Source organism: Lycorma delicatula, chromosome 8, assembly GCF_047948215.1.
Source record: "Lycorma delicatula isolate Av1 chromosome 8, ASM4794821v1, whole genome shotgun sequence".
NCBI lineage: Eukaryota > Metazoa > Arthropoda > Insecta > Hemiptera > Fulgoridae > Lycorma > Lycorma delicatula.
Genome location: NC_134462.1, coordinates 104,513,542 through 104,541,211, shown reverse-complemented (window position 1 = coordinate 104,541,211; position 27,670 = coordinate 104,513,542). Strand labels below are relative to the sequence as shown.

Genomic DNA, 27,670 nt, shown 5'->3' with positions numbered 1-27,670 from the left:
TGGATGGCGAAGTGGGCGGTTAATGTTCGATGTGTTAGAGAGGAGGAACCAGCTTGGTTTGCTCCACCGCTCTGTTCTGTTGTCAGTACAGGCAGAGTGAACAAGAGGTTTCGTCGTTCGTCGTCTGTTGCACAGTGTATAATCATAAAGTTTTCAACTAATGAATGTGTTAAACTTGCAGAAATTTTAACTCGTTTAAAGGTACAGTTTGGGGACACTACACTGTCCCAGAATCAAGTGTATACATGGGCCAGGGACTCTAAGGACAGGTGAGAAAGTGTAGAAAACAAAATTCATGATCGACATCCGAGGTCAAGTCTCACAGCTGACTACATTCGTGCCGTTTGAGAGCTTATCGAAGGTGATTACTGGTTCAGTGTTGAAGAAATTGCATCAGAAGTGGGTATCAGCTACAGGAGTGTTCATTATCACTGATCATCTTGGCTGTCACAAGATGGGTGTCTTCAGGTTTGGAATGATCATCTTGGCTTTAGAAAGATTAGTGCTCAATGGTTCTGAGGTTGTTGACAAAAATCAAAAACAGGTCAGGTTGGAGATATGAGAGACTTCTGAATCAATTTCGGCAAGAAGGCGAACATTTTTTGAGGTGCATCCTCACATATGATGAGACATGGGTCCATCATTACACTCCAGAGTCAGAGATGGCGAGTTAGGAGTGATGAAGGAAGGATGAGGGCTGCCCAGTGAAGGCCAAAACCCATCTGTTAGACGGAAAAGTTCTTACAATAATTTTTTTTTGGCTCAGAGAATTTTATTCTAGATTTTCTCCACAAACAACAAATGGTGAATGTGGTTTACTATTGCCAGCTGCTATAATCAACAAAAGATGGGGTATGCCCATCAGAGATGTCATCCTTCTCCATAACAATGCCAGGCCGCATACCACATTTTGACAAGGGATAAATTGGATAAAATGCACACACCCTTCCTACAGCCCAGATTTGTCCCCCTGTGACTATTTTTTGTTTGTGCCCTTGAAAGAATTGCTTGGAAGGGAATGATTAGAAAATAATGAAGATGTCAAGGAGCAGTTGCGCAGTTGGTTGACAACTCGTCCTCAAACATTTTATGAACAAGGAATATTCAAGCTTTCAAATCATTAGCAAAAGCGTGTAAATCGTGCAGAAATGTTTCTATATATATATATATATATATATATATATAGAGAGAGAGAGAGAGAGAGAAATGATGAAGATATGAATTGTGTATATTATTAATTAATAAATTTATTAAAAAATTACCATTTATATTTTATCACCCTTGTAAAGAAGTTCTAAAAAAAATTCTAAAAGAGATTCATCATAGAATCTTATCATGAACTTATAAAATGAATAGCAGTGTGTTGGACCACATATTAGTGAGCTTATTTTAAAAAGAAGTACAGACTATAAAAATGGTGAAGAAAAAAGATATTAGATATTTGAAGTACATAGTTGAGAATGCAGGATGTAAGGAGTACATTGTGGCTAAGAGAATGGTATTAAATAGACAGAAATGGAGAACTGCAAGTATTATGAAAGTTTTTAATACCTTGATAATATTTTCAGTTTTGTTACCATTTTTAATGACTAAAAATTATTTACCATTCTTCATTGAAGATGCTCCCAAAAATAACTAAAAACATTTTAAAAGTTTTCTTTTTATTCTTAAATTATTTTTTTTATAACTTTGGTTTGCTTAGTCATTTAAAAAGCTTATATTTGCAATCAATCATATCAACAACCATCATGAACAAAAAAGACAATTTTTTTGTTAGGGAGTCAAAGACATTCAAATGATCTTTCATTAATAATATATTAGTATGTTTTATAAAATTTCATTCATTCATTCATTGTGTTCTGCCATCAGGGCAGGTCTTGTCATAGCTAATCTCCACTTTATTCTATCTTGACCCAATCTCTTCATCTTTTTGTATATTCTGTTTTCCATAATCCCATCCAGCATTTGAAACTTTTTTCCATTTGCCAAACCCTCCATTGCAACTACCATTAAACATTTTCTTTTCATACAATGTCCTAATCAGTTCCTTTTCCTGCTGTCAATTATGTTTAAAATTTTCCTGCTTTCTTTTATTCTTTCTAATAACTTATCAGTCATTACATGATCTTGCCACCTGATATCAATCATTCTATGCTCCACCCACATCTCAAATGCCTCAATTCACCTTATGTCCACCTTCCTTATTGTTCACATTTCAGCTTCATATAACGTCACATTTCATGATTGATACAAGATCGTACCAATCTCTTTCTTAGATTCCAACTCAATTTTCCATACAACAGTTTTTTCCTCCTATTAAATGCTTTCTTATTCCTAGCTATCCTCATTTTAATTTCTGTGGTACAAGCTAGGTTTTCAGTTACAATGCTATTTAAATTTCTCTTCCTGCGCCAATACTTCACCCTCCACTCTCACTCAATTTTTTTCACTTTTCTGACTTTTACCATCCACTTTGTTTTCTTTTATTCATTGGCATTCCTTGATTTTTACAAGATTCATTTAAGTCATTAAGCATTTCAGTTAGTTTTGTTTCATTCTCTGCTAACACACTATATCTTCAGCAAATCATATACATTCCACTTTCCTTCCTTCGATGGCCGCTCCTGTTTGCCTTTAAAACAACCTGTAATTATCTCTTCTAGATATATATTGAATAGAGTAGATGACACATGCAGCATCCTTACCTAATTCCTCTTCCAGTCACTATCCTTTCTGTCATATCATCTCCCACTTCAACTTTTATTCTCTGATTACAGTAGAGCTCTTTCATCAGGTCTCTCTCTCTCTCTCTCTCTCTCTCTCTCTCTCTCTCTCTCTCTCTCTCTCCAGTCAACCCTCTTCTTTTTCAAAATTAACATTAGTATTCAAAATTTATAAAATAAATTTTAAATATTATTTTGTTTCAGTTGCAGCTCCTAGAGCAAGTCAGGGTTATGCAGAAGTAGTTATTGGAGTACTTACAGCTGTAATGCTGTTACTGCTAAGTGTATTTGTCATTATACTTGTGTTAAGTAGAAGACAGAAATTGCATGGATCTCCAACAACAATACTTAGAAATCCATTTTCAGTTACAATTAATATGAAGGTAAACATTAATAAATATGAATATTAGAAACTATTATTTTTAATTATATTGATAGAAACCTAGTAATTTGGACCTGACTGGAATTTAAAAGTTAATATACCGCTTTTACTTTGAATTGACTAAGTTACCTTTAATGTTCCAGAATTTAGATTTGTAAACACATTAAATTCTTTACTGAAGCTTTTAAGCAAAGTGTTTAAGTGCATCGTTTTCATCACATATCATCTTTGCTGAAATATCTAGCTCAAAGAACATCAGTTGAATGTAAGACGTAACTAAGAAAAATGAGTTAATTTCAGAAAATGCATTATCTGTTTTTGATAATGTGTTTGTGAGCCAAAATAATGGGTTTAATAACTATCAGATTGTAATGCTCATAACAAAGTTATTTTTATTATGTTGTACTTTTATTCATTATTTTTTCCTCTAAAGTTTTACTAGAAATTTCATATAATAGGCTTGGCATGAAATTATCCAAGCCTAGATTAATATGTTTATACTGTGCATGATGTAATTAAAAATAAATATCTGAAAACATATATTTACAGGTTTTTAATATGCAATAAAATCTTCTGTCTTTCAAAAAAAAAAAAAAAAACTTATGTTTGTTATATATTTTGTTTAATCAGACTCGCTTAGTTCATTTATTTTATATTAAACAAGTACTGTAAACTTTACATTTGTGGTTGGAATTTAATAGCTTAATGATAGTATAGTCAAATGTCAACAAATCAGTGAAGGTTCTTTGTATTGTGTATAAAGAGACATCATAATTCTCTGAATACAATCACATATCACATGGCTAAGTTCTGTGGATATTGAAAATAAAGAGAAACAGTGGGCATTGTGATTCATTAGTTTGATGCTTATAATTATCATCATGCATAAACTTTTTTTTGTTTTTTCTGAATCACTATGTAAGATGTGCTTTATAAGAATAAATTGTTCCTTCTTTTTGGTGTGTAATATTTTTTAAAGGTTTTATTGAACTAAGTATAATTTACTTAAATTTTCAATTGTATTTCTTGGACTAAATGCAATTCATTTATATTTTCAACTATATTTCTTTCTTTCACCTGCTTATGTGTATATACATATAAACTTTTCTTCATGTCTCTTGAACTGCCACTAATATTGTTTATATTATAACTAACTTATGTTGTAGGCCTGGTACCATCGACTAATCTTTTTAATCGATTAATTAGTCAATAACTAATTTCTATAATCGACTACCTCGACTTTTAGTCGAACCGCTTGTTCAAGTCAAGTAGAACACACAACCAATGTAAATTATTAGTCAAAGACTTAATTCTTATACAAATATTAGTTGTTAGTCAGGAACTGTAAATAATAAATAAGGTACACCACAACTCTGATGAAACTGGCTTTGCTCATCATTGTGAAATTAATAACAATTGAATTATTTCCTCCAATTGTTAATATTCTATCACAGTTTTTTCTTATCTGCATAAATAAAAAGTCATGTCTTATTTAGCGGAACGTAACTTATATTGTACAGTGTTTTTAATTATAATTTCTGATCTTTATTTGCTGGACAATAATTACCGCGGTAATTATTTAAAAAACTGAATTCATTCTTATTTTATTATTTTTTAATTATTTTTCATAGTTTATTAGGTCCGATACTTAAGTAAAATAATTGTTTTTTGTAATTATAAGTTTGATGAACTGTTCCATTATAGTTGTTTGCAGTTGCTATTCGTCCCATTACAGTTTTATTTTTTAAGCTGAATAAATGATCTGATATTTGGAATTTTTTTAAGAACTATTCTCTAACAACAGCAATATGTAAAGTATGTAAAAAAGAATTAAAAAGTTCCAGTAACACATCAAATTTAAGAGAACACCTAAAATGAAAACACGTAGGAGTTTATGAAATTGGAATTATACCACCACATACCCAAGCTGATTTTGAAATCACTGAATGTTTTGATGGTATGGAAGAGCCAACCTCTTTAGAAAAATGTCCAAAGATTGCAAATAGTGAGGATAATCAGTCCATGGCATCCACATCAACTTCCGTATCTTTCATGTTATCTTACATATCTTCTAAAATTTTAACCCAGTTTTTTCTGCAATACAAATCCAAAGATTTGTCTGTAAGAAAGTTTATAAAATTGATAATTTAGTGGCAGAAATGATTTTCAAAGATTTGCAGCCACTGTCTGTTATAGAAGATGAAGGGTTTAAAAGATTATTACAACAACTTGACACGTGCTGTACCTTGCTGAACAGGAAAAAATTAATGATTTCTATTATACCAAACATTTATTAAAATGCAAAATCAATTGATAAAAACATATTAGGCAAAATTTCTTATTTTCCTACATAAACAGATGTTTGGACATCCAGAAATACAGTTTCTTTTCTGAGTAAAACTAGTCATTTATTTTAACTAGAACAGAATGAGTTAATCCTTCATTTTACATATAAAACAAGTGCATGAAAATCAAACGGGCCAGTATTTGGCTGTAAAATTAATAGAGGTTTTCCACAAATGGAATATTAGTAATAAAATTGTGGCAGTGTTTCAGATAGGGGTGGTAATATGAAATGTGCTGTAAAATTTTAGGTAACCCTAACATTCCGTGTATAGCACCTAGGGTATGCTTAATCTAGTAATAAATGATGTGATTTCACAATGTGATGGTTTACCAGATTTAATTAAAGCATGTAGAAATATTGTATCGCATTTCAAGCATAGTGTTAGCAGCAGCTAAGCGGCTGCTAGCATTAGCAAGCAACCATAGCAACTGATAAATAAGTCTGGTACAGTTACAAATGGAAAAAAAATTAAAGCTGACGTACGCTTGTCATGTGTGAAAGGTTAATAGAACTGAAGCAACCCCTGTCAGCTGCACTTGCAGCATTGCCGGGAAGTCCACATCTATAACAAATGTTCAGTGGGATATCTTAACTGAATGTGTAAATTTACTTAAATCATTCGAGCTTATAATAATAGAGATATCAGCCAAAATTATTCCACCTTATTAAAAATTATTTCCCTTATTAGAGGAATTGTGCATAGAGTTAATCAGAAAACTGTGATTTCTTCCATGGATGAAAAATTTAAAAAAAGTTTAGTTTCTGGGCTTAGCAACCGCTTGGGAAACATGGCAAAAAATAGAATTATTGCATCCACACTTCTAGATCCATGGTTCAAAAAGATGCTTTTGGTAATGACAGCAACTTAAAAGGTGGTGATTTGTTGACAATGAATTGTCTCTCATTAAAACCAGATGAAGAACAGCAGCAGTCAACAGCTGAAGAACTGGATGAAAAAATCCCAATAAACAGTAAAAGGCATTGGATTTATGGAATATTTTAGACAGTAAAGTTGAAGACAGGCAAGTGAACTGTAGTCGAGAGTTCCAGAGTTCAAGTCCTAGTAAAGTCAGTTATTTTTACACGGATTTGAATATTAGATTGTAGATACCGGTGTTCTTTGGTGTTTGGGTTTCAATTAACCACACATCTCAGGAATGGTCGAACTGAGACTGTACAAGACTACACTTCATTTACACTCATACATATCATCCTCTGAAGTATTTTCTGAATGGTAATTACTGGAGGCTAAACAGGAAAAATAAAGAAAAGTGAACTGTACAACATTTTGGATGAAATTTAAAGCGATGCTAAATATTAGCATCAGTTGCTAATATTAGCTACAAAATATTTACACATTCCTGGAACCTCTATACCATCCAAAAGAGTTTACTCCATAGCAGGCCAAATTCTTTCAGAAAGAAGAAACAGGCTGAAACCAAAAAATGCTGTTTTTTTTTTTTTTTTTTTTTTTTTTTTTTTTTTTTTTTTAATAAAAATGTATAGAAACAACTACAGAAATACCTGTTTTATTTAATAACTAAATTTATCTAATTTATAAAATTAAATTAGAATTAGTAATTTATCTATTAGCTAAATTTTTTTATGTTACTTCTTACACTTTTAATATTATTTCCCCTATTTTTATTTAGTAGTTTGCATATTATTTTTCGTATTACTATTTGTTTGGTTTAAGTACAGCACCATACTTTTTTAGTAAAATGTAAAAGATGAGCTATGAGTTAGAAAATCTAAATACAATATAATTATTGACTCTTTAATTTAGTAGTGCCTTATTACCAAACTATTATTTATTATTAAAAGTTGTGTTTAATAAAATCCATCATTAATGAAAAAGTCAACAAAGAAAAAATGTCAACAACGCAAATAAATTAACAGGTGACTAACAAAAATACATGTTAATTTAACTGTAAATATATATATATCTTTATAAAAATTGATAATTTTTTATGTAGAAGTTTTTTATTTAAATCATAAACCTGCATTTAGAATATTTTTTAAATAAAAACGTACCACAGAATTTAAGTACCGGTACAGGTTTGTAACTCGTACTGTGAAATTAGGTATAATGATGATATCTTATGGTGGCATGTCATGTTGAAAGGAATTTTTTTTTAATAAGCGTACTTGCTTATGCAGTATTGTTCATAACTTGAGTATTTAAGTTAAACGTGTGAAGGAGGAGGTGACTGTGAGTGGTGGGGAGATGGAGACAGCATGGTGGGCTAACGCTAGATACATTTGGTATAACCCACCGGGTTGGTGTAGTGATGAACACGTCTTCCCAAATCAGGTGATTTGGAAGTCGAGAGTTCCAGCCTTCAAGTCCTAGTAAAGTCAACTATTTTTACATGGATTTGAATACTAGATTGTGGATACCAGTGTTCTTTGGTGGTTGGGTTTCAATTAACCACACATCTCAGGAATGGTCAACCTGAGACTGTACAAGAATACGCTTCATTTACACTCATACATATCATCCTCATTCATCCTCTGAAGTATTATCTGAACGGTAGTTACCGGAGGCTAAAACAAGAAAAAGAAAGATACATTTAGTATGGAATGAAACTGAAAGAAATATTTCTACTTTCTAAAGCAGTTAATGTTTTGGACTAACAACTAAATTTGTAATTCAATGCAAAAGTGCAGTGTATTCGATGAACTAATATTGTCAGTGTGTTAATCCTAAGCAATGACTAATTTTCAAAATCAGTCTACTAATATTTGTGTGTTATTAAATTAGTACACTAATTTTAATAATCAACTAATGCGACTCATTTTAGTCAAACTACTCCCATGACTATTATATTGTTGACAATGTTTTTGTCTGTAACTGTAAAAATAAGTAATTTTTTATGATAATTGAATCAAAACTGAAATTTACTTACTTTTGTATATGCATCTAAATATTTTCGGTTACATTTATGGCCATCATTAATGATTCTAAGCTGAAGCTATTCCTGATAATAATTTTGTATTGTATTTATCATGTAGTATAAAACATAGTAGATTTAAAAATCATAATTAATAGTAATTAACACAAAGTATACTAGCATTCATTTTTTTTGTGTCTGTTCATTCAGTCATTAATCAACTTTTTTGGTTAGTTTATTTTGTAATGTTTAAGTATGTTAAGAAATGGCCCTTTTTATTTCTTATTATTTATTTTAAAAAAAAGGAATTTCATTCTCTTACTTCTTATTAATGTTATTTTTATTTTTTCTCTTTTAAGTATCATGAGTACTTTCACAGAGATCACTACTTCATCAAATTGCCAAAATATATAAATTAAGAATGTATACAATTTATATTGTGCTTTGTGCTGAACAGAGAAAAAAGAGAGGAGAAATCTTATAAAAACAGTAAATAATGCAAATTTATTTTTTTGAATAATCAAATTCTCTGCTTGGATGAAATTTTCTAGAGTATTTATTATTTATGTAGATGACAAATATCTAGATTATTGTTAACTTTATTTATTTATTTACTTATAAAACAACAACAGTATGCTTATGCCCTTAAACAGCTCCCTATTGATAATAATTTAAGTGAATGAAAAATGTCATGCCTGAGTGGGACTCAAAACCTAGAACCATCCTTGAAGGAAAGACAGACATTACCAACCTCCTGTAGAGGCAAAAAGTTTTGCCATATTTGTGATCTGTTTCTTTGAGTATCGATTATACTCATACCTTTATTTGAATCTGTGTCCTATTTTGAACATTGGACTTTGAAACTTTGAATTTTATGTGACTTTATTTTGCTTTGTATTCTTTGGTTAATGTGTTTTGTTTTGATGTTTGTTATAAAATAACATTTTAATGACAATTAATAACAGTTTTAATTTGTACATAAAAATCTAGAGTATCTTTTTTGTCTTTGATTTTTTTTTTAATACTAGACACAATATTTCTTAATTTAACAGGATCTTCTGATGAATTTAACACCAATGAATACAGGTCTTATGCAAGTCAGTGGCCAACCTACACCTTGCAGTCAAGAACCACCAAGTAATCCTGGTTCTGTGTCTTTCCAAACAAATGGACCACCTTCAATTTTAAGCGGAAGTGAAAAGCAAGGTACTTTAATAAATAATAATTAAAATAAATTTTTTATTAACTTAGTAGTGTTTATGTTTTAATAATTCAACTTATTTAGATTCAGATTTTGTCTAATAATATACAGATATTTTGTAATTATAACCAATCACCTTTCTCCTGATTTTAAGTGGCACACAGACTATTCAGTGAGACATTTTAAATATCTATAGACTCAGTCATACTAAATTGTTCCAGTGGAGGATTAATTTCTCTGTTTATGCTTGTAATCAAGAATGTGAATATATATATAATAATATTGTTTACATTCTATCAATTATACAATATCGAATTATTAATGTAACTAAATGTTTAATGTAGGCATAGAAACAAATCAAAATTAGTTAAAGAAAGCAGTTTGTATCCCAAAGTATTAGATATAACTAACTCATCAAACAATGATTCTTTTTTCTTTTTATTGAAAGCAAAGAGAAATTTTTTATTCAAGAAGTATTAAACACAGCTTCAACCATTTTCATTTTATGGAACTTCAGATACTCTTATTTTCCAAGATGGCTACTCTTTGAGATTAGTCAGATAATTCTTTTAATCGGTATCAACTGAGTTTGATCATTAGCCACTAATAAATGGCAGTTGCATACATTGAAACAATCACCCAGATTGTTTAACCCAGCATTACTGGCTAGTTCATATGTTACACTGTTACTGGCTGGTTAGCGCTCTGCTCATCATTCAGCTTTTTCTCTTCCGTAGTTTGATAATTGTCAATTTTACGCAAATAAGTATCTTTTTATTATTCGTTATTACTAATTAATGATATAAAATTAATTTTCTTTTATATATTATTTAATAATAACTATTATTAACTTACATAGATGGTGTATTTTGTTCGGGTTGCTTCTGGAGATTTTAGGTACACTTATCACCGTATTTTCAAAACACACGTAATTTATTTTTACACTTATTTTATTTATTAAACAAACAAACCTAACATTAAGTTTCCAGTTTGAAAATTAAAAGATAATAGTCAACATTTTATAAATTATAAGGAAAATTGTTTTTATATTACCAATAACAAAACAAATCAATGAATGTTTTTGTTACATCTCTTAAAAAATGTATCCCATATAGCTAAAATAGTTCAATTATTATAAATAGAATAATATTTTAGCTGATCATTGCTTTCAGTGTTTAGTCCCTTCTTTTTATTGCATTTTGTGCAGATTGTAACTGTATGCAACCTACAAGTAGCAGAATGACATTTTACACACCTAACTTTTGTTTTCATGTTTTTTTTATGTGGGCAATAAGAGCAAAAAGTTGTGTAAAAGCATAACAAAATATTGAAATATACACTTAATAATTGAACATAATAACATAACATAATAACAAAAAATATACACTTGAAAAAACTGAATTTTTTCATAACACAATTACTAGCTACTGAGCACTGCACTCACCAATGTGACAGTGAACAAACAAATTCTGGGAACATCAACAAAAAATACGATAATATAAGAAATAATGATGACTAATATCTCTCTCTAAATGTCCAGTACAAAAGGTACATAGTCAGTCATATTTCTAAAAACTATAACAAAAAAAGCATTTGTGATGGGCATAACGCTTTCTAGCCAGCAATGGCGAGTTAATTTAAACCTGGTCTACAGGACCAGATTTATTAAATGTCATTGCCATTCAGTCTATAAAGACAGAAAAATTGAAGAGTGAGAAAGAGAAAGAAAGACTGAGAAAGACTCAAAATTAAGAGTGAGAAATAATCGAAATAATAATAGTGAGAAATAATAATAGCATCCTCTTCAATTTTGAGGATGCTACAAACTGAGTTATTCTAGTTCTTACAGAATCATCTGATTGTAAAGAATGCAGTTTACAATTTTTATCTCAACTGTCAATTTTTATCTTAACTGTCAATGCATTATACAACCAGTTCTTGATTTTAAGAAAGAAGAAAAAATTTATGAGCTGTAATAAATTTTTTTTGTAATTTTAAATACCCAACAACCATAAAGATTTTAATTTGAACAACAAATCATAAGAAAGTTATGATTGGATTATCATATTGGCGAGTCGTATAGATTAAGTGAAACAAATATCTAATTTTGCAAAAATATCAGAAAATAAGTTGCTGTGAAAATGTTTACAAAATGCAAGCATCAACATGCAAAGGTAAAAAACCATACTAAAGAGTTATTACAGATTTTGCCTAACTGAAAACAGTTATGTTTTAGAATGAATTTTACAAAAATGATAGATTTATATTTAAAAAATAGCTTAATTACTACACTGAAACTAACCTTCTATAGTTATTTTAATTAATTTTATTTTTTAAATTAGTGCTGTTTTTCTTTGCACTTAGATTTTTTCTGTGAAAGTTCTTATCAGTCGTAAATTAAAAATATTTCTTGGAAAAAATTTTATTTTTATAATTGGTTTGGTTTTCCCAACTTATATGTAATTAAATAATAATAATAATTGTCTTGTTTTGTTTATTTTTAGTTACATTAGAAGATATGTCTCTAGAAATCGATGCAAAAATATCTCAGAAGGATCAAACAAAAGATGGAAGTGGAAGTGATATCAGTAGTTATACGTCAATTCATTTTCGCAACCTTCAAAATGCCAGTTCATTACTTACATCAAGAGTCTATCCTGTACCGTTGGATTCACCTGCTCACAGTCATTATACTACACAACTCGAAGATGTAGATCATGAACGAGAAAGAGATGGAAGCATTAAAGAAGGATCAAGCAGTGAACATGGCAGTCATTCATCATTACAGTTTCGTAGTTTACAACCATCACCCATGACGCCGACTCGGATTCATGGGATTAATAGTGATACTTCTAAAAGAAAGCGTTATCCAAATGAAGGTGAAGACCACACAGAAAGAGATAGTGACAGTGATGTTCACAGTTATTCATCCTTACATCTTCGTACTCTTCAAAATAGTCCACTTAAAACTGCTCGTGTACATTCAGATCCTCCTACTCGTAAAAGATGTCATACTGCACCCAGAGAAAAGCTTAGGGTAATTACATTTTATTCTTAGATTCAGATTATTATTTTTCTTTCCTCATCTACTCTTTAACTAATTTGATGATCTGTTGTGTTTTCTTTGTCAGAGCAAGTCTTATGCTATGAACATAATGAGAAACAAATAAGAGGATCATTCAGTAATTATTACAGATATATTCAGACTAACTATAAACATTTCAGATGAATTTCACATTTTAAATTTAAAAATTATATAAAATGTGTTTTGTCTGCTGATAATACAATATTCACCATGCTATTGTTGTTTTATATTTGTGTATATATTTATATTTTTTAAATATCTAAATCTATAGAGATGTATATATGTACAGTAATTAATTAAATTGATTTAATTTTTTATAGACCAATAAATAAATCTTTCAATTTGATCAGTTCATAATAATACATTATGTATACCTTGTCAGAAATGGGTACGTATGCTACTTCAAGGATAAAAAAGAAAATGTCTCAGTTTTTTTTTTTTGGTTGAATCAAGGAAAACCATAGTAAAACCTTGATAAAAACAGCATCACAAAGTATACAATTAATTATGAAATAAAAAATAGATTTGATTAAAAATATATGACTGAATACACTTATATAATATTATGTATTATATAAATATTAAATACATATATAATATTATATATTATATAATTATTAAAAAATAAATAAAAATTTAGAAGTCATTAAGTAACTATTTGAGTACACTTTTGTATGTACATGAAACAAAAAATTCTTTTGTTTTTTAATGTTGATTGAAAAATCATTGAAAGGGTAAAAATTTTCCCATAAAAGAAAATCGTTTAGTTGTACATAAAATAAATTAGTGCGAAGACCTTTTTAAATGGTTCAGTAATCTATTCAAAATGGCAAAAGAAATATATGTTTGTTCAGAAAATAACCAAACATTTTTAATTACGCACCAACAGAGATATTTAGTGACATGCGGTTGGCAGCATTGTGTTTCATATAACCTCCTCTGTAATCATATGTTTTTGAATTGTTGATATCACGTTTAGTTTTTGTGTTAGTTAGCAATTTTCAGGAGCAACGATACAACGTAAAACTTTATGTGAAACAGGGGAAGACTTTCACAGAAACGTTTCAATTTTTGAAACAAGCTTATGGAGATGATGCTGTGGTTGTACCCAGTGTTACAATTGGTTTTCATGATTTTAAAGTGGTCGTCAGCGAATTAAAAATGAACCTCAACAGGAAGGCCTTTGACTTCAACTGATAACACCTGCATTTGGAAAATCAACGATCTGGTGCATGCAAATCGCTGATTGACTGTCAAAGAACTTTTAGAAGAGTTTAGTATCTCAATTGGATCATGCCATAACATTTTGACTGAAAAATTGGATATGCATCAAGTTGCAGCAAAGTTTCTTTCTCGTTTGATGATCGAACAGCAAAAAGAACATCAAGTGGACATTTCTCGGCAACTTCTTGAACAAGCAGATGATGAAACATTCATGTAGAGGATCATAACAGGAGACAAAAGCTAGGTTTACCGCTACGATATCGAAACAAAAGTTCAATCATCACAATGGATTGACAAATGGTCTCCACGCCCAAGAAAGCACATCAGTCTCAATCCACCAAAGTGATGCTCTCTGTTTTTTCAATTTTTATGTAATTGTGAATTTTGAATTCTTGCCTCGTGATGAAACAGTGAACTGTTGATACTATCAATGCGTTTTCCAATGGTTATATGAAAAAAATCTGCAAAAAGAGACTGGAGTTGTGATAAAGCAAATGATGGTTCATTCACCACAACAATCCACTCGCACACTCAGTTTTGTCAATTAATCAGTTTTGTACCAAAAATCAGATGACTGTCCTTCCTCAATCTCCCTACTCTCCATACCTGACTCCGTGCAATTTTTTTCTTATTTCCAAAATTAAAATCAGTGATTGAAGCTATCCAGGACTGCTTCACGAAGTGGAAACACTGCTGGGAAAACTGTGTGAATAGGGGAGTATTTTGAAGGGAACAAGGATCAACAACACACGTCAACAAAAAAAAAAATAATAATAATAATAATTTGGAACTGAAATAAAAGTAGGTGAATTAGAATGTATTTTTACATATAAAAATATAATTTTTAGGCATACTAAATTATTTGTATTGTTTGTTCCACGAATGATGAAATAAATAAATTTAAGGGATTGTAACATTACGTGATGGATTGTTTCAGAATAAAATACTACATAGAACACCTACTCCTTTTTCATTTCCAAATTTTATGTTGACCAGTATAATCTGTAAAATTAATAATAAAGATTAAAAAAATGAAGTTCACTTATTTTCTGAACAGACATCATAAGCTGAATAAACTTCTCATAAGCTGAATTATTGTACTAAGTTATACCAAAGCAGTTTTATTGTCTGATTTTATAAAGATGGATGTTATACTTTTAAGAATTTAAAATATAAATGCTAGGAAAACTTGATATTTTTAATTTTCTAAATATTGATTTACGTGATTCATATGTATGGGCACCAAATAATGATCTTATACTCCATTTTTGTATCTTAAAAAACTCACTCTGATTTTTATCATCCTTAAGCAACGATGTTAAGACAGGAGTGTAAGTGTAATAAATATTTAATAATGATGACAAGATTAATGCTTTATTAAGATATTTTAAAGCACTTCGTTTCATCAATGAACACTTGGAATGCCATTTTTGTACTCACTGTGATGGCAGTTTTTGTTGTAATATTTCTATATGTAAATTAAAAATATTCATAATAATAGCAAGATTCATAATAATATTGTTATATTGATTTTATGTTCTCTGATGGTATAATCACTTTTTTTTTGCTCTTTTTATTTATTTATTCCTTTTTAAGATTTTTTGACCTTTTTTGTATATATTTTTTTTATTAAAATTGCTAACTGTGTTACAATGCTATAGCTGAAGGCATATTATCTAACCTTATGATTCAGCAGGAAATAACCATACTTCCTGCACACACATTTGCATAGAAAAGTAAATTTTATTAAATAAAATCAATTTTGGTAGCTAAAACTCAAACTTAAAGCTAATTTAAAATTAAAATGTACATATTTACTTCTCTCATGGAATTATTGAGCTATTTTGTTAAATTCTTAGGGGCAAAAACACATATTTATTTGTATTGAAACTGTATGCAGTACATGTTTTCAAAACAGTGACCTTCAATAAACAAGAATTATTGAGGGATTTATTTTTCTTCAAAGGTTTCATATAATTTGTACTATTTTATATCAAAAAAAATCATGAAATCACAAAATTGAAACCCCCCATATATAAAATTCTTATAGCTATACAAAGTTTAATTTGGCATTCTAAAACCATTATCATTTTTATGAGTGAGTAGCAAGCACATAGATCAAAACAATTAAATCATTACAAATGTTGGTAGAAAAATAAAATTTAACCTTATCTGGAAATCTAGCAAATTTTTTTTTTTATTAAAAATATTGTTTTGAAGCAGTTTAATAGAGTTTTGTAAATAACTTCTTTTTTTATTTTTATATGAAAATATACTAATAACATATATGAAATTAAACTTACCCTAAGCACAAGACTGATTTCCTAGGTACTTTTGAAAATTAATTTTTTTTTTGTAAACATGCAACTACAATAAGCAACTTAATGATATCAAAGGAATTTTCCATTCACTGCTTTGAAAAAAAATAGTTAGAATTTTTTAGGAAAAGCTATCATTCAACAAATTTTTAAATGACTGATATGCATGATCAAATTATGAAATTGTTCATATCACTTTAAATTATATTTAAATAATTTTTAGTAACAGAACAAATAAATTCATGATATATATCTTAATTTTTATAATTTTTTTTAATGTCATTTCAGATAGCTCCACCATCTGTACTATGGAATATAGCTCCAAGTATGGGGCAACCATATAAAAGTAGAGAAGGAGACTTGACTCCTGTACCAAGATATTGTCTGCATGTAATACACAAAATTGGTTCCTGCCATTTAGGAGAAGTTAGTAAATTATTTTATTCACTAAAACATTTATCCACTGTTCCTTTCAACAACAGGAGATTTATTTAAATGTGTATTAGCAAAGAGTAGTGTAATCTGAACTGATTGATTTGATTAAATATGTATGTTACAATTAAAATTAAAATTAAATTGCATATTATATTATATGATTTATCTTAGAAAAACCTTGTCTTTGAAGAAAATATTTTATTAATCCTACTTGATAGAAAGAATTGAGTTTGTACTAATTTAAACCTTGTAGTTTGTTGTTTATTTTTGTGAGTAGGAGTTCTTTAAAGAAAACATGTAGGAATTACAGGATATTAAACATTAAACTATTCCATTTTCAGTGGTATTGCAATTTTAGCTTCCCCTAATAAACAAAGAAAAAATGTATCATTATTGAGAGCTGAAATGATTTTTTTTAATGGCTAATTCTTTACATAAATGTTTAAACAAAGTAATGGGATTTAAATTGCTTTACGTATAAAATGAATGAAAAACAAAATACTGTTTACTTGTATATTTCTGTAATTTGTTGACCTCTGTGATGGAATGGTAGCATCTCTATCTTTCAATTAAGAAATTTAAGTTTCAAATCCCGTTTAGGCTTGTCATTTTTCACGTGCAGCAGAAATCATCTCTCACAAAAAAATTACTAATTAATTGTAACTGGGTGACAGTATTACTTATTAATAAATAAATAAATAGATTATACAGTTTGTTTTTAAATGGATTGCAACTAAATAAACAAAAATAAATAAGTAGACTTTTTATTCTTATCAATGCATTATATAGGTTTAGGTTTTTTATAAAATAAAATAGAAAGAAAATTAAAATTGGTTTTTTGATATCTCCCCATCCCCTTAACAAAATTGGAAAAAAATGAATGATCAATGCCCCATGTATAGAAATATTTAAGCCATGTTTGAAGAAAATCGTTTGGATCAATCCTGAGATATAAGGACAAAAGCAATGTACATACTTACATACATACATATTATTTTGGTCTAGATGAACTAGTTGACCCAAAAAATGTAAAGATATGTAAAAAATCTGGTACCCAATTTTTGACATGATCACCATACTATACTTTTTAATATAGCTATTCTAGCTATAATCGCTGGGAAAGTAATAGATGTGATTAGACTATGTTAATTTTTTTAATTAAACTCATGAAATAATTATTAGTTTAACAAAGGTTCCAATTGTATGAAAATTGTTGATTGCATATTTTTAGTTGCAGAGCAAACATTAATTTTATTTCATTAAGGATTTACCTAGACAAACAATTTAGAACAGAAAATACATATTTAAATCAGTAAATTGTTTAAACAGAAAATTGATATTTGGTATATTATTTTACATAAAAATGTTTGATTTTTACTTTCTCAAATATAAAGCTACAGTATACAACATAAAGAAAAGTATCCTAATTAGGTAAAATTTTGAGAAGTTTGCTTTTAAGAGGAGAATTTCTGCTGATGTAGAAGAGGAGATGTTAGGAATTTGGCAAAGCAGGTGGGACAAGGGGGACAAAAGGGTGGTGGACGCACCACATTGTTGGAGATATCAGAAGCTGGTACCGAAGGACTTATGGTTTCGCTGGGTTACTCTTTAATGCAGTTCCTGGCAGGCCATGGAGGTTATAGAGCCCACTTGTACAGATTCTGTTTGGACCACTTGCACTTTTGTCTCACATATGTAAAGGAGGAGACCACTTTACATGTTTATTTTAGCTGAACACGATTTGAGAATGAACGCCAAGAGATGCTGGAAGCCTTGGGCACAGAGGTCATGTTTATCCAGAAGACACTTAGAGAATTATGAAGAGAGGACCGTTAGAATGGAAGGCTATAGAGGATTACATTAAAAAGTGAGTGACGGATTACATGCCTTGGAGGAATCCGATGCCGGAGAATGCCAGACTGGATAGCCTGCAGCTGAGTGCTTAGAGAGCGTGCGGGAAACATCTTTGTGCAATGAGGTTGCTGACGCTCTGCATACTGGCATCTACATGCCTTGAAGGAAGCTCGACAGTGAATTCAACACTGGAGGATGCCAGACTGGACAGGCCTGCGGCTGAGTGCTGAGAGGGCTCTCTGAGTATGCTGAAATCGTCTTTGTGGAATGAGGTTGCTGGCGCTCTGCATACTGGCATCTGATGGCTGACATTTCCCCTGTCAGAGGTAGTACTCCAAGAGTAGTTCCAGAATGGGGAGGGGGAAAGAAAAAAAGGTAAATTTTGCATGTTTGATGTTTCATGACCCCCTCTAACCAATTTAGCAATTCTAACAATTTTAGCACTGAAAAATTTCAAAAGGATGTATATATAGTGGTATGTTTTTCATTTGATATCTCTAGACCAGATGTACTAATTTAGATGAAATTTGGCACAATGGTCTCTTTTATATGGTACATTGATGCTGTTTAATTTTGGTCGAATTAGTTAAAGAGGGTGAGGAAATTTAGTTAGCATGATTCTCGGATATCAAAATTTTACTCAGGGTAGAATTATGTTTTTAATAATTGTAAAACTTACAATTATGTATACAATTATGCTTGTATACTTACGTACTTCAAGGTTCTGTTTCATTTTCCTAAAAGTAGTAATCGGCTGAAGGTAAATTTCTCTGCAGAGGTGAAGAAACCAACTCTTTTCCAGCTTTTTTAATCACCTTTTCCAAAATTATAACAGCTCAAATTAAGATGTTTTCTTTTGTTAGTCAAACTATAATTTATAAGTGCTAATAAATATTTTGATAGATTAGATTTATTTTCAACTTGAAGTAGATCAACCTACACAGAAATTGTTAATAAGTTAACTATTACTTTGGTAGACCTTTACAAAAAAAAAACCTGAAGAAAATATATTTAGATAACAAAAATATCTGAAATCCAACTTCCAACCATTAAAGCATTCATTGGATTAGGATGTTAAAATATTATTATTATGACTATTGTAGTAAACTAGATCACAATTTTATATTCTCTTATAATCTACGAATAAATAATAAAATTATATTACATCTTTTAAGAAAATGTTTTACCTAAATATAAATAGATTACTTCAAAGCAGCATAGCCATTCTTGGGAGCAAAATCATCTTGACATTTTACATTTTTATTTTTATGTGAGATTAAAGAAACTTTCAAAAATTTAACTATGTGATGAAATTTTGCTAGTTGATAGGCTAAAAGATTGTTCATAATTTTGTAATGTAGTACTCCACTTCGTTTCATCTGTTTGACTTTCTGGCACTATCTTTTGAACTTTCAAAAAAATCTAATGTTGACACCACATGACTTCCTTGTACGCTTATTAAATTATTAAATTACATGTACACATTTTTTTTTTTAAATGAAAAGTGCATAAAATTTTATTTCATTAATAATTTCTGATATTTTTTCTTTTTTATTATTATTGAATTATTATTTATTGTAAGACTTTTTTCGGAGGTTAATAATTATTAATAAATCAATATATTTAAATTAAAAAAAGAAAAAAGTTAAAAAAAGGAGATGAAGTCAAATGGATTTGAACCAATGTGCTTTCCCCTTCCAAGATCCAAATATATTATTAAATAAAATTTTATTTGGCTATAACTCTGAGACCAATGAAAATAAGTACCACTTATGATGTATCGTTGAAAAGCTTTCAATGAGGGCTTTTTACTGCAGTTAAGAAAAGTCCAAAATCCAACAGATTTGGATTTTGGGCTTTTTTGGACACTTTTAGTCCAGTCAATTCCAATCAAATGGGAGGTGTACAAGTAGATCTTACACCAGTTCTAAATCAAAAATTTCAACATCCTACGACTAATTATTTTTGAGTTATGCGAAATACATATGTATATACATACAGATGTCACACTGAAACTAGTCAAAATGGATATTTCCATTGAAATATGAAAACCAAAATTTTTCGCGATCACAATACTTCCTCTACTTTGTACAAGGAAATAAAAAAGTCCATATTTCTTTTTTTAAAAAGAGGAAGAGAGAAATTTTTTATAAGAAGAATCTTAAGCATTTATAAATTTTATGAACATAGAAGAGTAAAAATTAATGTGAATAAATAGATTATATTTGAGAAAATTACAAACTTTATTAAAAGATCCATAGTTATTATTTTATTACCACAGCTTTTATTTATTTTGTTATTTATAAATGAGGTACGTTATTTTTTTTTTTAAACCTAATCTAATCTAATTCAAAAATTATTATTAAAGTTGTGCTTGTCTTTTTGTTCCAATAGGCTCAAGTATGTGATGTAGAAGGTGATATTTTTGATGGAGTTGAAGGAAGAGTATGTGCACGAACCATGCGTGGGAATTGTGTGCGTGAATTACGTCTGCTATGTGGACTCAGCGATTGCAACATAGTGCGTACTTTAGGTGTTTGTACTGCTGAACAACCTCCATGGGCTATTTTTGAATTTCCTGCTGAGTTAGGAGATCTTGTTCAACTACTTAACTCAGAACACACATTCAAGTATGCTGATTTTTGTTTTTTAGTCTTCATGTCCAACCTGTAATTGTTTAAAGTTTAATATTATACAGATTGTCCCACAAGGAACCCGACATACTTCACAGGTATACTCCTCTCATCAAAATAATGAAAAAAGTTTATATAAACATAGGGCTGAAAATGCTTTGTTAGCAAGTTCCTTCTAGTGAAAAATTTTTCCTGGAATTCAGCTCCCCTCAGTGAAACAAGGTTGTACTGAAATTTTTAGATGTTAAATTGAAGGGCAAAATTAATACTATCCTACGGTTAATAAACTGAAAAAATGAATAAAGTAGTTTTCAGAACTGTATCTCCAATACTTTCATCATATCTGAAGTAAAACTGAAACATTTGTTGTCTGAAAACCATTTTTTCAATACAATAACTTTGTTAAATTACTAATAAATGCATAAAATTTATTAACAAAACGTGTAGAATAACTATAAATAACCCTATAATTCCTTGTTTACAGAGAAAAAGTTAATTCCAAAGAAGAATTATTGAATAAGGTAAAAAAATTTAATTTAAAAAAACAGAAATAAAAAAATAAATCACCATTAAATATAATAATTTTTTTTTTTGATAAACCAAAATATAAGCCATTTCAGTGGGTAAATCATTTCATATGTTTTTTGTTCTGTTTCTTCTTTAGTAAAATTTGATTTTTATTGGACTTATTTACATCAATATCTTTAGAATTAAACTCTCTACAAATTTTGTTTATAAATTTTATTCATTTATTAGTCATGTAACAAAGTTATTGAATTGCAAACCTAAAAAAAAAAGTTTTCAGACAACAAATTTTTCAGTTTTACTTCAATATCATGAAAGCTACAGGAGCTACAGTTATAAAACTTATTTTATTCAATTTTTCAGATCAGAAACCACAGGAATCCATTAATTTTGCTCCTCAGTTAATGTTCTAAAGATTTCAATAAAATCTCATTTCACTGGGGGAGCTGAATTCCAGGCAAAATCTTTTGCTAGCTATAACTCGCTAACAAAGCATTTCCAGCCCTATGTTTATAAAATTTTTTTCATTATTTTTTTGAGAGGCATGCACCTGTGAAGTATGTTGGGTTCCTCATGGACACTCCGTATAATTATGTTGTTTGTTTTAAACATGAGATTATCAAGATTTATTTAAAATGAAAGATGGAAAAAATGCTGAGGCTGGTTGTATTATAGCAATTGCTTATTCTTAAACACCAACCTCATGTGTTTTTCTTAATAATTCAGAAAATTCTTAATTTTTTTTCCTAAATTTAGCCTTATTCTTAAAAGATTATTATCATAAATGTGCATCTTCATAAAAGTTGAACTTACTATTAGGATTTTATGTATTTTTGCTGTTTCTATTAAAGGTAATCATTTACTGTTAGGTAATCCAGAAACACTTAATTGATAGATCAGTTTTGGTAACTAAAACAGTAACCAAATAGGTAAACAAATGGAGGATAAACTTGTGTATTGTCATTGAAATTTTTAATTATAATGACAGAAACAAGAAATGTCGATCAAAATAGATTTCTCAACAATAAATATTAGAATCAAACATATAATATATATATATATATATATATATATATATATATATATATATATATACTTATATTTCTGATGTATACATACATCTAATATATGTGTGGGTGTGTGTGTGTGTATGTGTGTGTGTGTTCAAAAAAGAGGAGGAAATAAATAAAGATCACTTAAGAAAAAAAAAATCTTAATTATAGTTATATACTCATCTGATCAAATAAATCACCAATGAACTGGCTTTTTAAAAAATATTTTGACAAATTGTGCTCTTTCCATGTGTAGTGAAAATATTAATATAATATGTAATATTGAAATAGTAAAAAAAAAACTGTTCTGCTGTTGGAGAAAAATTTTCAGATACAAGACCCATGATGACTACATCTACCAATCCTTTTGATCTGTTGTAAACAAAATCAGATGGTATCAATGATCAATGACATCTGTTAACTCAGTCTGAAATATCAAGCAAAATAATAAATGATTAAGCAAAACAGAAAAATTAGGCTTATTATTCCCCACCCTTAATACATTGAATTATATAATTGAATATTATAATACATATTTATAATTTATAATTATAATACATTGAATATGCATAAAATTCCCTAAATACATAACCAAAGTGATAAACTAATGGAATTAACTAATTAAATATGTAACTCTTGAGTGCAGAAATAACAAAAAAAAGAAAGGATCCTTTGTCTCCAACCCTTTAGGGAAGGTTTTGAATAAAACAAAATATCATCAGAAAGTATTAAATGGTTTCCTTTGGTCTTCTTTCATCCTTCTTTCTTTGAAATGTTGCACCTCCTTTTAATTTAGTTATGATTCATGCATATGATTACAGTAAATCATATGCATGATTTTCTGTAATCATGTAAAAGATATAACATATGAAAGATATATTTTAAATCAGAACACACAATTACAAATCATTCAATTCATACACTTAAAACCATGAAAACGTCTTATTTCTTTTAAGCATCCATAGTAGTGTCAGACATCCACTATTATATGTAGTATTGTTACATTGCTTCTACTGCCATTTCTAAGTATGAACCGTTTAAAAAATCTTCCCATCAATTTATTTAAAATAAAAAATTAAATTATTTATTTATAAATTAAATTAAATTGACTAATTTATTTATTTACAAATATTAAAAATACATAAATTAAAAAAAATTATCAATTTTAGATTTCAACATTTCTTTGTGAATGAATTTAATAATAATAATTTTAAAAAAATTTGTAACCTTAAATTTTCTGTACCCAACCAATGTTTATTATTATGTGTGCAAATAATTTTCATTAATGTCTTCTACATTCTGATTTATTGTTAGTTATTTTTTTAATGTAATGCGCGTAACACAAATAGATGTAAAAATAATTATTCATATTAGGTTATCACTGGACTGGTCTAGTGATCAACTCATTGTTGCAAAATCAGTTGTTTAACAGCTGATTTTCGAAGTCAAAGGTTCTGAGATTCAAATCCTTGTAAAAGTTGATTGCTTTTGTAATGAATTTGAATACTAGACAGTGATCACCAGTGTATGATGGTGGTTGGGGTTCAATTAACCACACGTCTCACGAATGGTCAGCCTGAGTTTGTACAAGACTATACCACATTTACATGTCACTCATATCATCCTCATCAAATTGAGCCACAGGGAGGGGGGTTGCTTATTGTTCACTAGTTGAACAAATTGCAACACACACATTAGGGAAAAAAATTAATATTAGGTTACTTACATCTAAGTTAAACTACTTTTTTATTGTTTTGTTACAGGCCTGTATCTCTAATGAATTTTGCGATACAAATTGCATCAGGAATGAAGTATTTAGAATCTAAAAATTTAGTTCACAAAGACTTAGCAGCAAGGTGAGTTAATTTTATGTTCCTTGTTATGTATGTTTCGGTTAGAACTTATCACTTATAGTTGTGGTAAATTAAAAATTGTTATGTAATGATTTTAGTAATTAAATTTTTTCTAACATGTTGATTGTCAAAAGTGCAGATGACATTCTTTAAAAAAAAAACTACTATAAGTGAAAGATTAATTCATATCTTATTATAGTAGCTTGCAAATTAATTTGAACATGGAGAATTTTTTGTTTATTTTTTTGTTATGGCAATAAACCTACTCTAGCACAGGATCAGTTTTTAGTTAGGAAAAGTAAACTTGTTCCAAAATTATCTGTTGTGGACTTAACTTGAGAATTAGCTACTAGTGGAACATATTATATGCGACAACTGTTAGACACTGACTTCTTGCAGTTGGTTAGAAAGCTCGTCAACCAGCTAAAAAGCAGCTTCTAACACAGGCAATATGCAAAAAAGGCTCTTGAGTGATAAAGCACAAGCTAACTAGACCAAAGAAGACTGGAAATATGTTTGTTTTATGACAAGTGACTTTTTGACTTTTTATGTTCAGGGGAAACATGTTGAAAAGCATCAGATGAAAATATACTGGCTCATACTCAGCAATCAGTTAAACATCCACAGAAAAAAGGTTTTGGTGTTGTTTCTGATTTGAAGGCCCTTGTTCATTACTTTCAGTAGATGGTATATTGAAAAGTGATGGATATTTCAAGATTCTGAAGGAAAGGGTTGTGACACAACTTCAAACAATTTCCCACAGTACAATGAAGAATTTCAACAAGATTTTGGTGCCATGCCATACTGTCAAAAGAATGGGAACATTCTTTTAAGTAATATTTTCACAATTCATGGTTTGCCTCTTGATTCTTTGTTTAACAGTAATATTAATTTCCTTGATTCCTAACAAAAAAAAAAAAAATGAAATACAAAATACAAATGAAATACTACTATTCTGTTATCATTCTAAATAGTATGGCTGGAACTGATATTTATATGAAACCATGATAAATGAACAATTTTGTTCTACTGTTCTGTGCAGTATCTTAAGCTTGTTGTTGACTAATGCTATTATCTATTAACTAATTAATCATATTATTAGTTATTTTCAGAATCTACAATAATGTGGATATAGAAAAAGTTTCTTGTGAATTAGAACTTTAAAAAAAATGCTTTACTCAGCCTCCCTTTGAACTACAGACACCTCCTTACACATTGGATAAATTTTCTGCCCCAAATACCATATGCTGTTTGGAGTTTTCATTGTATAAATGAATCATATAATAATCAAAGAGCATAAGAAAGAAGTAATAATAAAAAAGGAAATCAGACAAGGATGTTTCCTATCCCCATTACTCTTTAATCTTTACATAGAACTAGCAGTTAATGATGTTAAAGAACAACTTAGATCAGAATAACAGTGCAAGGTGAAAAGATAAAGATGCTACAATTTGATGATGAAGTAATTCTAGCTGAGAGTAAAAAAGATTTAGAAGAAACAAGGAATGGCATGGATGAAGTCCTACACAAGAACTACCATATGAAAATAAACATATATGAAAATAAACAAGAACAAAATGAAAGTAATGAAATGTAGTAAAAATAAAGTAGATGGACCACTGAATATGAAAGTAGGACGAGAAAAGGTTATGGAGGTAGAAGAATTTTGTTATTTGAAGTAGAATTACTAAAGTTGAACAGAGCAGGAGCAATATAAAATGCCGAATAGTACAAATGAAACAAGTTTTCAATCAGAAATATAATTTGTTTACATCAAAAATTAATTTAAACATCAGGAAAGCATTTTTGAAAGTACAGATGGCCCAAAAGTTGTAGTACAGCCTATTATTTCAGAAGTTGTAAAGAAAATGAAATATTTGGGTGCATCCCAACCCCGTAGAGGGAAGACACCAATCTTGTGACGTTACCAGTCGCCACACCACCCCCTTCGTTCCAAGCCCTGAGGGGCTTTACCGGAAGTCGTCTTTAGACCCTCTAACTGATTGCATCTCGCAGTCATCAGCCAGGCCTCGGTTGGGATGCTACCGATGAAAATGTCTCAGTAAAATACATATCAAATTTCACCTTCACGTAGGTCCCAATCAAACATCTTCTCATCCAACCTAACATGATTCCCTCAAACTAATTGACCGAAACTGCGGAACCGCGAACCCTGCGCCTAGTAAAGATTTGACATCACTGTTCGTGACTGTGAATGCCTCAGAGAACGAACGAGATTAAAGTTAAATCAGTGCTATACTCATCCCAATCAAAATTATGCCTTACGCAACATAGAAATTCAGATCTGCACCCAAATAAGTAGCCCAATTTAGATCACCTAACAAGGGGAACGCAACCTCATTCCGGTCCGCGCAGGAGCCGGGGACAAACCCCACACCTCATCATGGTGTTGGCATTACCAAGTCACAATCAGGACTGCCACTGGCGAAGGGAAGCCACATCCTCAGTCGCATGGGTGTATCCAAACATTTGGATACACCAACATAAATTAGGTATGAGAGCCCAGTTCTGGAGTATAACACAACAATGACCGCTATTTGAGATCCACCGTTTTGAATCGCCGTCCATTTATTTAAGTGGGAAGGGAGTCATGTGATGTACCAAAACAGACTGAAATTTTACCTAGAATTCATTTCTGCAATCAAATTTCACATAACTGTTATGGTGTAGGAGTTACTGGCATCCAAAATTGACACTAGAGGGTTACATGATGTGTTCAATATGTCGACCATTTTGTTGAATGCAAAACCCCAGTCACTTAATCCAGTCAGCAGACACTCACAGAAGCACTTCTGGTGTGATTTCTGTGGAGCAAAGTGTAATTCTTTGTTGCAGATAGTGAACATTATGAATCTTCTCTGTGTAAACAAGTTGCTTCAAATCCCCCCACAAATAAAGGCCATAGATGTGAAGTCTGCTGACCTTGGTGGCCATTCCACTGGGCCACGGTGACCAAACCAATCCATTGCCAAGGAAATTGGACATTAAGCCACTGACGAACATTTAGCCCAAAGTGTGGCAAGCACCATCTTCTTGAAAAAATGAAAGGAATCCATCTTCATTTAAAAGGGAAGGAAAGACAGTGTCTCTCAGCATGTCCAAGAATCGCTAAAAATTAAGGTT

At 29.9% G+C, this 27,670-nt stretch overlaps 1 protein-coding gene across 1 annotated transcript in view; it reads left to right on the top strand.

The window, feature by feature from the left end:
- LOC142329279 (discoidin domain-containing receptor 2-like) overlaps positions 1-27,670 on the top strand; it is a 708,527-nt gene that overhangs the window by 662,758 nt on the left and 18,099 nt on the right. The window contains exons 10-15 of the mRNA XM_075373718.1: positions 2,928-3,106; positions 9,399-9,552; positions 12,052-12,584; positions 16,463-16,600; positions 20,858-21,093; positions 24,437-24,529. Of these exons, the coding sequence (XP_075229833.1) occupies positions 2,928-3,106; positions 9,399-9,552; positions 12,052-12,584; positions 16,463-16,600; positions 20,858-21,093; positions 24,437-24,529 (1,333 nt within the window). The remainder of the gene's footprint in view (positions 1-2,927; positions 3,107-9,398; positions 9,553-12,051; positions 12,585-16,462; positions 16,601-20,857; positions 21,094-24,436; positions 24,530-27,670) is intronic.